Source organism: Anas acuta, chromosome 1, assembly GCF_963932015.1.
Source record: "Anas acuta chromosome 1, bAnaAcu1.1, whole genome shotgun sequence".
NCBI classification, from domain to species: Eukaryota; Metazoa; Chordata; class Aves; order Anseriformes; family Anatidae; genus Anas; species Anas acuta.
The window spans coordinates 91706341-91722277 of NC_088979.1; the positions used below are offsets into that span (position 1 = coordinate 91706341).

Below are 15937 nucleotides of genomic sequence, written 5' to 3' on the forward strand. Positions count from 1 at the left end.
TTCCCATGCAAGACTTTGAAGCTCAGCAAAAGCTTTCTCATATTCTGCGGTGAACAGGATAAGCATTGTCACTCGGAAGATAAATCTGAGCTATCCATATGTACAGAAACGCTAAAATGAGAACATATGTTGGAGACAGGTAATGAGACCGTATTTTATTGAATTCCACATTTCCACTCAGGATATAGAAACCACAGGCACAATATTTCCTGCTAGTACTGTAACCACAGATAAAACTCAGATCAGCAATACCATGAAGTCTGATCCATTATGCTTTACTCTTGTGATACCAGTGTACTGTGATATAAACAAACATATATATGCATACACAGACAAGCTAGAGTTTTAAGTGGTGAGTCAGATACCACATCCCTAATATAGGTAGGATTTAGAAGTATTCTTATTGGCATTATTGTATCTTCTACTACATTTGCAGGATCAGAACTTCAAAGAAAAGCCTGCCAGAGGAAATTGTAGGAAATGTTTGCATTCCAGTACGATTCCATCATCCAGGGGTCTGTAACAGCAAAAGCACCCTTCAGCAGATTATTATTTTTTTTTTTTTTGCAAGGCCAGGTCAGGTCTTTATCCACAACAGTTGTTCACTTCAGTTTTTTCCTTTTAAATTCTGTTATAACTCTCTGTAACCCTGGTTTACATAGATGATTCTATACATATGGGGGCAGACTACACGACTTCTGGTGCCTCTGCTACAGCAACTCACACCAGCTGGGAACTTCTTTCAGAACTTTGTTTCTCTCCCTGGTCTTCATCAGCTCTCCAAACATCAATGAAACCATGCTTTCAATATCCCAATGAGGTTAAGGAGACGTTCCTTCTATTTGCATCCAAAGCACAGAGCAACCAGTTCTAATTACCACTAAGGCTTCCTTATTCTATTCTGGCAGGATGTATTTACTCTTCCCCAATCAAGGCCTCTTCACTCTTTTGAAAACATCATTAAGAAAGATTAAGCATCCTTAGATGAATCTCATCTATATTAAGTGACTTACCAAATTACACAATTGTCCTTTGTGATCTGCTAGGAACTGAATTCAGGTGTCCCGAGAGCAAGAGACTCTGCCTCTGCTAGCTAAACAAACAAATTGTACTGATTTTCTCTTTAACTCCTCTGATGTTTTTTACATGTAAATTTGAACAGTAACTTCTGTGTATTTTTGTGCATTAAATTCAAATTATATGCCTCAGTACTATGATCATAATACCTACAACTGAATTTCAATTTGCACTTTCAGAACGCATTTACCCTTTCATATTCTATTCGCTGTAATCAGAACATACTGCACAATAATTCACACCTAATACACTACACCTATATGAGTGTGGAATTTGTGTTTTTTGTTGCCATAATTTCAGTTTGCTATGCAATTCCCTCCCTTTTCTTCATATTTTAAAAATGGCAGTTCTAGCTTCCAATTACTACTCTTATAGCAATACTAGCAAACTAAACCTTTTTTATACTTACTAATTGTTCTTCTGGTGGTATGACTATGGTGATTTACTAACTTTGCCATGAATTTTGCCTTAAATACAAAGAGGAAGTAGATGCATTAGATGCCACTGCAAATAAGCAAAGTTCCCCAATTTCTACGACTCACAAGTAATATCTCCCCTTTCAATATGGTTTGATTTTAGATTTGCTAGAATATTAAAAAAAAAAAAAAGTGCAGCTTGTGAAGCTCACTTAATTCATATGTTGACAGGTTAACAAGATTTTATACAGTACTGTAATTTCAGTGCCATATGCTACTTCTTCCTAATGAATGTGATCACTTTTTCGGGTGCAATGCATGTATAACATCTGTGTGGATGCAAAATTATTGCAACCACTTATGCAAAGGTGAAACCAACCCTTGCTGAGTCTGGTGACAGAGTTAATAGCAGTGACTACATTCAAGTGGTGATAGCTGTGCTTAAAGGAAATGAAGTTAAAAGGAAAGGTCTGCTGCCACGGGTGAAACAAAGATCTTGCTTTGGCCTGAGACAAAAGGAATGAAACATAGGAGCTGCTGTCTCGAGGCAAAATACCTTCAGTATCTTACTTCTCACTGTGAGGACAATCCAACTCTGAGTCTAGCAGGATCTGAAAGACGGAATGCCCTACATCTCCCAGAGATTAACTGGTATGTTTCTCTTCCCCGTGGAGAAAATTTCAAGATAGTTTTTTTGCCCTGAAGTCTGTTCTTGCAAGGCAGCCCCTATAAAAATCCAAATGCAACTTCTTCCCTTATAAAATTTAGATGTGTGGTGTGGTAATACTCAACCCCCCAAACAATGAAAGGGCATAATTCTGCCTACCCTCTGCACTTCTGTGCCTGAGAAAAGGTCAGATTTCTACTGTTTGCAGTCCTCTTATATGCTACCACATAAGATCTTTGCCCTTGTTTTTTTTCTGGATTTGATGACTGCATACATGGAAAGACAGAAAATGACCAACATACAAAATTTAGAGTAACACCTGAAATGTAACACCTAATCTCCTTCTAAAAAGAGTTTCAAATTCAAATAAGTAATTCAGAACAGGTACCTATGGCAGGAAAGGAATAGACAAATATGAAAGGAAAAGAGGAGATCATGGAAACTTTAATTTAGAGGAAAAAAAATCTCCACATAAAGAGGGATTGCTTGAATTATGTTAAACAAAAGCTTTGTTAATATCTTTTTCTGTTTTGGTTGCCACCTTCCAGGTGACCAGATTCTTTAACAGCGAGCCTCAGATGTATGTACCTGACTGTGTAGTTGATGCAGGTACGAAACAATGAGAGTAAAGTGAGTTATGCCTCTGAAGGAACAGAAATTGTGTTTCCAGAAGGATGTAGGGAAATTTTTTTTCTTCATGGACTTTTACATGAATTCAAAAATCCGTATTTCCTTATTTGTGTGTCAAATGCTGTATGGCTGCTGTGAATATGAGCTTTCTATTCAAAGTTCCAGAAGCCACCTTGAGACTAAAGTGACCTGGTGCTAATGAAACTACCAAAAAAAAAAAAAAGTCAGTCCTTGCTGTTAGGCTAAGCTTGAAGGCTGCCAGGCACGACTTAATTGTCCAGTTTTTTGTTACCTCGCTCTAAATTTCAAACGAACAACTGGCCAGCGTTTTACAAATTGCCTGTGTTTTTGAAGGAAGCCATCCTGAATTCTCTTCAACCTTTAACTCAAATTTCAATAGGGTTGTGTTGTAAGTTTTTTGTTTGTTTGTTTTGGTTTTATTTGTTTTGGGGTTGATTTTAGTTGTTTTGTTGTTGCTTTGCTGTGGTGGTGGTTTTGTTTGTTTTGCGTGTTTGTTTTGTTGCTTGAGGACAGCAGAGAAGACAAAAACGGTAGAATTAGATTTTACCTAGATCTACTCCCCGGTCTAACTCACCACGTGGCAGCACAAGTAATTGCACCACTTCAAAGGGGAGGGTGATGCAAGTGAACAGGCAGTGAGCAAGGGGAGGGCACAGCTGCTTCTCCTGGCAGTAGCGAAGGCTTAAAGGGATCGTTCAACTCTGACCTTTTACTCCAGACATGAAAGCCTCTCAGCTGAAGCCTGATTCACCATGAGCAACTCCCCAACTTCTCCTTCGTACCTCTTTGTAGGCAGATATTTACGCTCACATGAATATAAAGTGGGATGAAAAAAATGCTACCCAGCAGGAACGGAAGTAGCCTGTGTTCACCACAGTGACGTGTGCGTGGACAGGACATGCATTTGTGCACACACAAACAAACTGATTTTTAACTACCAGCACTCTAGCCATGCCACACACACACACACCAGAAAAAGGAGAAAAAAAAAAAAAAAGGATTTTACCTGCTATCAAAGATGGAACAGCACAAGTTATCTGTAAAATCCGGACATGCTTTGGTACAGCGGGGGCTGTTCAGAATGATGTAGCCCTCTCAAACACTGCTCTGAAAGCTCTGGCTTTGATAACAAGATGTTTGACATCCGTACCCCTCCTCAGTCGCCGGTCTAATGTTTCAAGGATTCTTCTGCGTCAGCCAAACTATCTGATGTTGCAAAAGGGTGGGTGTTTATTACAGCGCTTAACATCTTAAGAGAACCGTATGAGACTGCATACACTTCTGAATCTCAGTATACGTTTAAGTCAAGTGTTTGTGTACTAGCTAGCAGCTGAGGATAAAAAGGAGTAAAACAGGCACTCCTTTCAGAACCTGGGGGGCTTTTTGACAGCTTTATCTTCACATCCCATGGCCTGCAGAAATATGACTTACCTGCCCTGAGCTAACTCTTACTCACACAGCCCAACCACCGCTCCAGCGGCGTTGATTTAAGAGCAGATTTCTGCACCTTAATCCCTTCCCCTCTTTGCCTAATGGTCCTGCACAGCGCTACGTCTCCCTCGCTTGCCTCCATCCCCTCTTCTGTTTACACAGCCAAACTTTTAGCCTGCCCCCCATCACACCCCCCCCCCCCCGACTGATTCCCCTGAGCAGCGCCAGCCCTCGGCGGGGCTTCCTGGCAGCCCTGCGGGTCAGGCTTAGCGGCGGGGAGGGCACAACCCTACAGAGGCACGGACTTCGGGGAGCCCCAGCCCGGCTGCTTAACGGGTGGGGGAGACCCGGGGCCGAGCTCAACCCCCCCGCGGCCCCTCCGCCGCCTCTCCCCCGCCACCTGCGGGGGCCGCCCCGCTGCGGGGCGCGCAGGCGCCTCTGTTGGGGCAGGTGGGGGCCGGGCGCCATGTTGTGAGCGGAAGCCGTGCCCGGGCGGCGGGGCCGGGGGGAGGGCGGAAGCGCGGCCCCGCCTGGCGGCGGGGAGGGACGGAGGGACCGCGGCTGCGGGCACCGCTCGGCGCCGCCGCTACCGGAGCCGGAGCCAGAGCCGGAGCCGGGGCGTCCCGCGCCCTGCCGTAGGGCTCTCCGCCCCCGGAGCGCGGAGGCTGCGGGAGCGGCGCGGGGAAGATGCCCCTGGCTCAGCTGGCGGACCCCTGGCAGAAGATGGCTGTGGACAGCGCGGCCGAGAGCGGCGCCGAGGTACGGGGCGGGGGGGGAAGGGGGGGGTCGGGAAGTTGCGGGAGGGGGCCGGGAGCCGGCTCCGCGCTGCCCCCCCCCCCTCCGGGGCTCCCCGCCCGCCCTCCCCTTCCGCCCCCTGCCCCGGCGGGGAGCGACCTGCGGCCGGCCCCGGCCCTTTTGTTCCTCCTCTCCCCGGGGGCTGGGAGCGGCTGCGGAGGGTGGAGAGGGGCCGGGGGCTGCCCCCTCGGGGCCGGGGTGGTCGCCGCGGGGTGGGGGGCGGGCGAGCGAGCGAGCGGCGGCGGCTGCGGGGAGCGTCCCCGGCAGGGAGGGCAGCGCCGTGCGGCTCCTGCCCTTGTTAGGCAGTGCCTGCCCGCCCGCCCCGCCGTCATGTGCCGGGGGCAGCTGCCCCGGGGGCTGCTCCTGCTGCAGGGACAGCAGCGGCAGGAGAGGTGCTGCGGGAGAGGCGTCTCTGAGAGGCTGCTCAGGCTGAGGGTTTAGGGGAAAGACCTTCGCTGTTGCTTCAGGCATCCACGCTTCCCACCTGTGCTTGGTGTAAGTAATAATGGCAGGCTGTGCGTGCCGGAAAGGCAGCAAAAGAGGTTGCTCCATTTGAGGTGTATGTGCACACATTATCAATTACACTTTGCTACTTGCTTTTCTGATATACTTCAGAACATGGCTTGTTTTTAAACTACCGCCATGAACTTCTTGAAAAAAGTGCACTCCCTCTTCCTAAATACATAAACTGCCATAGACACGTGTCAATATTTTTTATAAGACACCTAAAAATTCTCCAGGATCACTAACAAAACGTGGGACAGCAACTGAACTGCCTGGTTTGCACCGTAAGGTGCGAGTCCAGAATAAATGACCATCTCTTGACAAGACCGGGCTGCACCTATAAAACTGTTTTAAACAAACCTCGAAAGGAAGAGTGAGGCTTAGAAAGGTTGCTTACTTGAAATTGTTTTTTTTAAGAGGAGATGTTCCGGTGAAAAAGAGATGTCTGTCAAATACATAAACAAATGACCTAAATACATAACTTAGAATTTCAATTTACATGTGTTGTGTTTACCCATAGCGTAGCAGTCTCATAATTACAGACCCTGTCCTGCAAGAGTGTCCTTGGGCAAAAATATTTTATACGTCCTCCTGGAAGCTCATTGTGATTTTAGTCATAGGTTGATAGTAGTAATGCCTTTAGCTGTAATAGTGAGGTAAAGAGTTTCCGCTAACGTTTCAGATGTGCTGACACAGCTCTTGTAACACCGTCTTATCCACGTGGAATTATGAATTACTGAGCTTTAAAACTCAGCTCACACACTTCCTTTGTCTTAACAACTCTCTGGAGTTTTATATTTATTGGATTTTTTTTTTTAATTTGCTTCCCAGTGAAGCCCCGTGTTCAGTTGTATGCCGCTACCACTGAGGGGGTGATTTGCTGTGATAAGTGAGCAAATTCAGTAGGAGGAATACAGTACCTTTAACTAGCATGAATTTTTCAGACAGCGTAGTTAACCATCAACAGCTGTTGCAACTGAGGTGTACAGGACAGCAGATCAGTAAAACGTGGTCCTTCTTAAGATATAATGCAAACAGTTCTTTAGATAAGATACGGATTTCTCGTTTTCAGAACTCAGTTGCAGGATTTCTGTTTCAACAGTTACAAATAGTTTGGTGATTTACAATGCATCTCTGACAGTGTTTTCAATGTTTAAACTTGTTGAACAGTGTAATTTAAAGGTAATATATTAAGTATTGTGGGATTTTTTTAACGTTTCTTGTTTTAAATCAGAGCACCTTGAAAGCCCATAGAATTATACTGTCTTTTATTGACTCAGGGCTGACTCAAGATCTATAACAAGCACAGGTTTGTTTTTCATGGTGAAAATGTGCCTGTTTTTTCAAGCCATCTGCTTTCAAGCAAATTAAGTATTGATGATTTGAATTTGTATTTGGATGTCTGTATAACTAGCCTGAACCTCTGATCTGTACTCCCAGCTATGCATATTAATGTCGACTGGAGGAGAATGAATACAGTTACAGCAGCCAAGTTTTGGACACCAGTATGTTGAAAGAGTTGGCCATGATAAGGAGATATCGCTTGCTAGGCATCCAGGGAAGCATTTGTGCCATCTATCTTTAGGAGTTTTAATTTAGGTGCTCTAAATTGGCTGTGGAGAAAGTTCAAATTTTTCCGCTGCCCTCTATAGAGGATTTATCATCACCTATTTAGGTACCTAAATAGAAGGTGTGAATTCCCTTTCTCAGAAATCCTTGGTTTTATCTCCTGTATCCAGAGTTTTATGAATCTTACACAAGACAATAGGTGCGAGCATTTAAGGGTCAAGTTGCTGCTTAAAAGAATCCAGCACGATGTAATTTTGGCTTTGTAATTCAGTTCTGATGTCAGTGTGACATTTCTTAAGTCGATGTATAGCTCTGGCCTGGAATCTGCAGTTCATCGGGTTTCTTGCTGCTGAGGCCAAGCAATCATCTGCTGGTTGTGATCCCCTCTGTACACCCTGTGCTGGTGTGTGTGCAATCAGTGCTAGACTTGCGCTCCACCACAACGGAGGCTGGATTTACAGTAACTTCTTGTGCAGTCCAGACAGACAAACAGCTGGAATGCTGAAGCAGGATCACCTAAGGGGGCTGGTCTGTGTGCATTTTGGAGGCCATTCGTCATCTCTCCCTTGCAGTAAGAATTCCCAGCAGCGTCCTCACAGCACCCAGCTATCACTTCTGATGCAGGGCTGGTGTCCGTACGGTGGGTTCTGAGGTGTGGTGGTATTTTTTTCAGATCTGTCAAGTGAAATTTTCTTACTGTGTGTCAGACGTGGCAAATGGCAGCATAATTCTCATCTAAATAAGCAGTTTACCCAGTATTCAGCAAACTCCTGTGATAGAGATGCAGATAGCAGTTGCTATATGTATGTAAATACTGACTTGAAAAACATACTATCTGCATGAAAGATACTTAGGTGTTTTTTCAGCCCTTCAGATCCTTAATGGCACAATTTTTACCTGTAGCATTTTTCAGTTTAGCAAATTACTGCTAAATGTGGCGTGGTGGAGATACCTTGCTGTTGGATGGGTGGGACAGGAGGGGGCAGCTGCTTTGCTCAGCACCTCCACGCAGTGCTGCGTGTTGGTTTCCTCGTGGCAGCTTTGATTTCTCAAATTGCTCTCTAAGTTTTCCTAGGGCATTGGCAGTTCTTAGCTCACAATTGTTTTTTCCATTGTCGTGTACATAATATTTCTTGCCACAGTTGGGCATTTAATGCACAGTAGATGGGAGCTGGCTGACGTGCTTGAAGGGTCATACTAATTGTAGTCTTTTTCCATTCACAGTGCTTTACTTAGATTTACAATGATAGACAGACTAAGGTGGACATTGCATTATCTCTGCGTATCAAAAAATATTAGCTTTATGAGTTGATTGATCCTGGGAACTGGCCAAGTTATCAACTTCAAGAACTCGTGCAATACACTGGTTTTGTTATTAAGATATAATTCATTGCAGTATTTCAATAGTAAAACACTTAAGCAGCTCTTCAGGCAACAGCAAAACCTTGTGGCTGTTTGTTTCCATTGTAGTGACTTCTCGTGGGGAAATAATTTAACCAGTAAAACTGGAGACGTTTCTCTTCAGGGAATTTTTATGTTTAGGCCAACTAAAGTGGTTAATTATTGCAAGTATTGTGCTAGATACTTGCATGCGTGATGCCATGCTACTTATTCTCTGCTTACACTTGGAAATAAAACAAAACTCCTCATCCATTGGAAGCGGGGGCGGGGGGGGGAAGTCCTGTTTAACAGATGGGAAAATGAGGTGCAACATCTTAGTGACTCCGTCTAGCGTAATTCCTGGGGTCTGTTCTAGATCTAGGAGATGAGCGCTGGTTTCCAGGGACCCACTCCAGCGGCTCAACCACAAAGTTACTGCTAGCTGTTCTTATCAGTAACAGATACCATATGCTCCCTTTGATGCAAGGAACCCCCTGTGGTATGCTTAATGCTCTGCTTAACTCTTTTTGGAGGATATGTTCTCTCTTTTTTTTTTTTTTTTTTTTTTGAATTTGAGTGACACAATTGGATCGTGTAAAAAGTAGCATGTGTCTCCTAAATGACATTATCATCATCTCAGTCTGTTTTCTGACGTAACTTTGAAGGTTCCAGGTCTTTTATTAACATTTAATTTCAAGCATTAACTTACCGGAGCAGTTTGTTTACCGTATGCAGAAGATGTGAGGCAATGGTTTTCTGTCATGCTTTTAAGTGTCCAGCAAATCATAGCTTTGGAAAATGCCTTTTGTTCTTCTTGAAGCCAAACTTGTTTGTCCCGAAGGCTCAGAAGTTAGTGGTTTCTTGATGTAATTAGATCACGATTAATATTATTTATGTTATTTCTTATAACTTGGTTGCCAAATTAGTTACTGTTAGAACTCAGACTCGCACGTTAATTTCTTTCACTCACTGAGGAGTTGTCCTTCTCCTGTCCTCCAGCATTGCTCCACAGGCACCTTGGAAATCCGTGATTTTAGGAAGTAGTGAAGTTGTTCCACACCTTAGTCTGTCTTCTGGAGTCTATTAAAATGGCTAAGTGACAAAATGAGCAGAAATGCGTGATGCTTTCCCTGACATCAACTACATGTCAGCCTCTGACGTTAATCATAAGAGACCATAAGAAGCCCACTCTCCCCTTGGGAAGGAGCCAGGCAGGCACGGGGGGCTTTGGTGGGCCCTGCTGTGATGCAAAGTGTTTCTGCTGCCTGGTGCGACTACAGACTGCAGTGGGACCGTGTGCTGGAGGTGCTCGGGGCACTGGTAGCAGCAGGGAAGGGGTTCATGCTGTTTTCCTGCGTGTGGCAGTGGTCTGGATGTATTGACGTCAGTGATTTCTGCCTGCTTATCTCTTCCTTTTTGAAGCAGATGAACAGATAATCGGTGGTGTGTGTTTTACTAAGGCTGCTGAACCTCTGTGTTAAGGGTAATAATTTGTCTCCCATGTAGGTAGGGAACTAAATGAAAATCACTCATCCCTCTTTTATTTCCTCTCCTGAGCAACTGAACACACGTAATTTGGAGCTTGTTTTAGCTATAGAAAGCAGTTGGCCTGGACAAAGGTTTTATGATACTATATGCTTGGCATCTTGGATAATGCCATGCAACTTGCCTGGCTTGAAGCTGAGTTAATTCAGGGAATTAAAGTCACTGAAAGCTGCAAACTCTTTTTTAGTTCTCTTTTGTCACCTAGCTTGTCACAAGGCTGGCCAAACGCCAAGGGCAATGTAGTAGGAAAGGGCCTGCTTTTCTGTGGCAGCTAGGCCACAGTCATACTTGAGTCGTATTTGTACTCTGTACTTCTGAGTCATGAGATAAGTGGCACTGTAAAGTAGATAAAGTCCAGGTTAAAGTTGTCCAAGTATCATAACTTTAGGAAATTATTGGGCTCCATACCCAAATAATGTCTGTTAATGGCTTGTGTCTGAGCTTGCTTGCCTGCAGAAAGGCAAGTGTTGGAAGTCCTGCCACTGCTCCTAACGCTCAGCAAAAAATCAGTCACCTCAGTCAATAGTTTATAGGGAATTACGTGGAGTTAATGGAAGTTGAAGTAGCAGAATTTTATGTAAAGTACTAACAGTATTTTTTTCATAAAAATAAGCACTTGTACCTTTTTGTTTTTGTGGAAATTAAAGAAGTTTTTCCAACTCCTTTGTACTATTCTTAACAGGATATGCAAAATACATTGAATATGTACTATGAGACAACAGCTAAAGAAAATCTGAGATGATAGCTCACATAATTAGCCTTATTCAGGTTAGGATTAAGGTAAGTGCTTTGGCTGTGTGTGGTTCCCTAGCAGGGGAGTTAGGGCATGAGTCAATTCAGGTTCTGTTAAGGCCCTAGATTTTAGTTAAGAACTAAAATTAATCTTCAGTAAAGAAGTCTTTACAATCTAAGAAGGAGTTACACATAAACATCTTGAGTGACGTTTTAGGAATAGCCGATCACGCCTTGGTGCGCTGAGATAGGTTGGATGACCTCTCAAGGTCCCCTCAGTCTATTTTCAACTATTTTTCTGTGGACCTAAGAATTTTTTCTCAGAGTTTCTAAGCGTTGCTGCTTAGAATAGCAAGTTTAAGCATGTGCAGCTTGAGAGGCTTTTACTGAATATAGTTCCACGCAGTGCCTTCTCTTACCAGCAGCAAATTTGTTATGAATGTTTCAGAGGGAACACTTCATTTTGTGCTGCTTTGAAACAAGCCGGAAGCTTTGTTACAGCTTCACTCAGGTCAGGGATTGCAGGGTTCTTGAACTGTGTTTGCCAGTTGAGTCCCCTGAAAACACCAGAGAGCAAAAGGTCTCGGATCTGCGTATGATCAATGTTTTATTGGATAAATGATACAGAAAATAGATTTAGAGACATTTATTTTTGGTATCTTAAACTTGGTTTTCAGAAGGTTTAGAGGAAATAAAAAGTTTTCATTAAATTCTGTAACTGGCGAAAAGTTGTTGGGTAAGTTTGAAGGTTTTGGTAGGTAAAATCTAGGAATTACCTGGGAGAATCTTCAGACATTCAGATAACTTACCTAAATTCTCCTTCCAAAGAGTAATTAAATTATCACCTACGTCACATACTAGCCTTTTATAGTTTCTAACTACTGATTTTTACACGGTGTGATTCAGACCCCTTATCTTGTCTGCTCATTTACGCACTTAAAATGTCATCCTGCATTGATTTACAGTTCGTAAGTCTTTATTTGTACACTTGTAAACTCTAAGACTATAGCACTTTTGTTTTACAACATCTTAATTAGTGTGTATAGTTCTGCTAAAAGGCACCAATTACATGGAATATACAGTAGTCATATAATATGCTGAAGTCCACTAGTAGTAGACTGGTTACTGATTTATATGCTCAAGCCTAATATTAATCATTAGGGAATACTAAGATTAATGGAAGAAAAATTGTACCAAAAGCAATAACTGCTGTTATTTTCATAAGGGTATTTAAAACAACTGACAAATGGAGTTGGGTGGAAAAAGTTAAAATGTTTGGCAGAGAGGCTACTTAAGCATCCTAAAATAATCTAGCGATAGTCTAAACACAGAACAAAGATGCTCTGGGGGAGGAAGAGGTTATATGGTGGTGTTTAATATTCAACAAGCTTCATGGTCAAACACACATTCTTCAGGAAGAAAATAATAAAATCTATTAAAACTGTATGTAAGAACATCCAGATCAGAGAAGTCCATATTAACAAAACTTTGATTTGCAAGGGCAATGTAAGAATGGAGATACCAAACTAAATCTATAAACTTTAAGTGTATACTGTCTGTAACAATACTGATGAAAATAACAGGAAAAATAGGAGAATTGAGCACTACAGGACACAAATGTTTTGTCTACTTAATATTTCAATTAGTGATTTAGATACTTGTAAAGAACTGTGTAGTGGGAATGATGGGTACCTAACATTATTATTCAATAAAGGTATTCTGTGCTAAATTGCAAATGCCAAATTGCAGTTACAGATGCTCTTTCAGGTATTTTACGTACAAGATTACACACACAGATCCAGTGCCAATCAGTTGAATGTACCTGTTTTATTGTGCAGATGCCCAAGTTTGTACTGTTGCAAACTTGATTATAACTAAAAGAAAAATTACAAGTCCCATTAGGACTGTTGATCAATATATGGTTGTAGTGTAGAGTGCAGGCTATCCCATGCTTCACGAAAGTGTTTCATTGATTGTGAGCTGGGTGTGGACTGCATTTCTGGATGTACTCACTTATTACAAAGGGTTTACTATGGTTATGTCTTCTCAATATCAGTCCCCAAACCTATGCTGCCACTTGTTGCCTCTTCATCTCTTCCAGCACAGTTATTTATGGGCATGTAGTCAAGAGTAAAATGGTCTCAGGAAAATTGCTGGAACCTAACTGTGTTTAAGTATTCTACCAACTTAATGAAATGTGGCAACAGGTTTAAAAGCTTTGGGGAATGAAATTTACCTCCAACAACAGGGCTGTTTCCACTGGAAGTTAGAGTAGGAAATTGTATTGTAGTGGACTGGATAGCATATTATAGATTACCTTTATAAGGGGTGTGTGCCCTCACTTCAGTGGTGTAATTTGAACGCTGACATGTTTAGGTGATAAGTAGAAGTTTTTTGTAGACCTTTTATATTGTTTTTGTTACGGTTCTCTTGTGCTATCATCTGAAATACCTGTTACTCACTGCTTTTGGAGTTAGGGTACTAGAAATAACCAGATATTTGGTCTATTCTGCTTGCTTGGCATCCCTGATACAGCAACGGTGCAGCTGAAGAATAATCAAGGTCTAGAGTCTTTTGAAATAAATCAATCTGTGCATGTAAAAGATGCATTCAGCCTTCTCTTACCCTGTATTCTTCAGACTATTATATCTAGTCCCAGTCTGTTATCTCATTGAGACGTGTCCATGGCTCTAATTAAATACTAGAGCAAGTTCAGCCTAGCAAGAGGGAACTTATTTCATTCACTCACCTCTTAAACATGCTGCTGATTTTGTTCCTCAAAGTGTTTAAATATTGTCACTTCCAATGTGAACTTTTTGGCTTTACATCTTAACTCTTCAGAAATGCAGTACAGTTTGTGGACCTCCTGAATACACAGCTGCTTTCTATGTAGTAGTATCTCAGCTAACAACAACAAACCATAAATCACATCTACATATTCTTCTTTACCTTACATGGCTCAGGCTGTTCTGAGCAAAACTGGTTCTACCATCCAGTGATTCCTTAGCATAATCATTGTTTGGGGAGACTTGTTTAAAAAGATCTTGCTAATCTGGTGATCTGGCTCAGACACGGCTGCATAGCATACATGCTGACTTCTTGAGTTTGTTCGTGCTGCCAGCAAGCGTGTTTGGAATCCAGTTATTGAATTCATGTGAAAAGTAACTGAAAGCAATGCAGGATTAGACAGGGAAACCAGATTGTACAACCCAGTTTATCTGTGATGATAAAACTTTCTGCTTTTTTTTTCTTCTGGTAGACTGATGTTGAAGTCAGTGGGGTTACAGATTAGAGCTGTCTCAAAAAGCAGTTGATCTCAATTTTTTTGTCTTCGAAGAGAGGTTTGTCTCAAGTTTCTTGAAAGTGTTCCACTTTCAACTATTTTATAGCTGCCTTAAAATAGTAAAAGTGAGATCTTAAGGCTTACTGTTTAGTAACGTCTTACTTAACCTGCAGTTAATGTACATTATTTTTCAGTGGAACGACTGTTGTAGCAGAAGTCACTGTTTCTGCATGTGGAGTCAGTTTAGAGCAGATGGCTTTGATACACAAGTTGCCCTAGTTTAGGCCCCCGAGTTTAGCCATCATTAGTTGTCAGGACATTATAAACTCCTCCTTTCAGGCTGAAGTCAATTGTCTTATTCTGCTGTTTTTCTGCTTTTTTTTTTTTCTTTTTTTTTTTTTCTATTGACAAGATCTTCTGGAAGCTATCTTGTGGCATGAATAGAGTATAGAGATACGTAGCTAAAATGCAAATGCTAATTTAACTTTAATGTATGCTATAGATTTGAGAAAAGGGAAAGTCTGACTTGATAGAAATGGCATATGTATAAACAATTATGCTTCCTTGTAAACAAGCTTTATTGAAAACGCTTGTTTCTGTAGCTTAGATAAGCTGCTGTTCTTATGGTCTTCTGTTTGATAATTTCTTTTTTTTGTGTGTATCTTAAAGAAGAATAATACAATCTCTGCTATTATGCTCTAAGCAGAAGATATTACAGAAAGGGAAGCTTAGGTTCTTTGGAACATTGTCTTAACAAATAACCCCTCACTGTACAATTAGAAGGTATAATGTTGACTGCTCTTAACTGCAAATTTAATAAAAATTGTATTCTCCTCTGTAGTAACCTGTGAAAGTAACTTGTAACCTCTGTGGTAACATGTGAAGCTGTTTCTTACTATGCCTTCCTTCATGGAAACATGGTGTCTAACCAGAAGTCTCTAATATCCTCCCGAAGTCAGTTCAGATGAGAAAATGGCAGTGTTATCATGTGAGCTCTGCACTGGAGACAGAATCAGCTGGGCCCTCTCCTTTCCTCCCATTAAAAGAAAAAAAAAAAAAAAGCCTGTGATATATTTGGGCAATCCATAATTCTCATAATCGAGCTTTATCCAGTTGTATCTTTCAGCAAAAAATGCACAGGGAAAAGCTTGGTAGGAAGCTGGTAATCGCCGTTTGGTATGTTTGGCATATCTGGAGGCTGCGATTCGTAAGTTGCTGAGGTTTAATCTGTCTTTTCATAGAAAATATTCTCCTCCAGCTACTTGCAAGCCAGAAGACTGTGCTGATCAGCAGCTGTTACAGCAGAACACAAGGAAGGTTCCACCCAAGAAGCCTGTTGAAAAACGGAACTGTGGGAAGGAACTTGCAGGACGAAACTCAAATCTCTGAACCCTGCTTAGCAGCTTTTCTTAGCTTTCTGGCATCTAGAAATTATGTGTCCATGTAACTTTTTCAGTAGATAAAGTTCTGTGAAAATAGATTAATTAGGCCTTGTGTTCTCTGGGAAAACAATGCAAAAATGGAAAAAACTTTGCCTCCACTGGTACTGGAGGACACTGCTATTTGGGGTATTTTTTCAGTTGTTTCAAAAAGCACGTTAAATTTTGTAAAACTTTAAGAGCAAGCAAAGAGTTAAAGCCCCAGGTGATATTCTTTACCACACCTTAGGAAACATATTTTTCCTTACAGCTTGCTAATATACATATCACTCTAAGTCTTTCTGGGAAAAAATGCCACTTAGAGATTCCCCAAGTAGTAACCACTGCCAAGGAAAAGAAAGCATTCGTTAACCAAGAAGGCATTTAGGCTTTTTCACATTTGAAAGCTTTTTAGAATGGTCTTTAGGAATGTACTAAAAGTAGTGAGTGGACCATTTTGTTAGCCAGC

At 41.9% G+C, this 15937-nt stretch overlaps 1 protein-coding gene and 1 long non-coding RNA gene across 5 annotated transcripts in view; one reads left to right on the top strand and one right to left on the bottom strand.

Annotated features, from left to right (window-relative positions):
* Positions 1-4411, bottom strand: part of LOC137859043 (uncharacterized) — a 46610-nt gene extending 42199 nt beyond the window's left edge. For both annotated transcript variants that reach the window (XR_011098130.1, XR_011098127.1), the window contains exon 1: positions 3818-4411. This is a non-coding gene — a long non-coding RNA (uncharacterized lncRNA). The remainder of the gene's footprint in view (positions 1-3817) is intronic.
* Positions 4412-4742: 331 nt separating this feature from the next.
* RPS6KA3 (ribosomal protein S6 kinase A3) overlaps positions 4743-15937 on the top strand; it is a 75124-nt gene continuing 63929 nt past the window's right edge. For 2 of the 3 annotated variants that reach the window (XM_068687659.1, XM_068687665.1), the window contains exon 1: positions 4743-5001. In XM_068687659.1, coding sequence (XP_068543760.1) covers positions 4930-5001 — 72 coding nt within the window. In that variant the 5' untranslated portion in view covers positions 4743-4929. Of the gene's footprint in view, positions 5002-5443; positions 5533-15937 lie in introns of those variants that run through there. The other variant, XM_068687684.1, reaches the window with a different exon arrangement.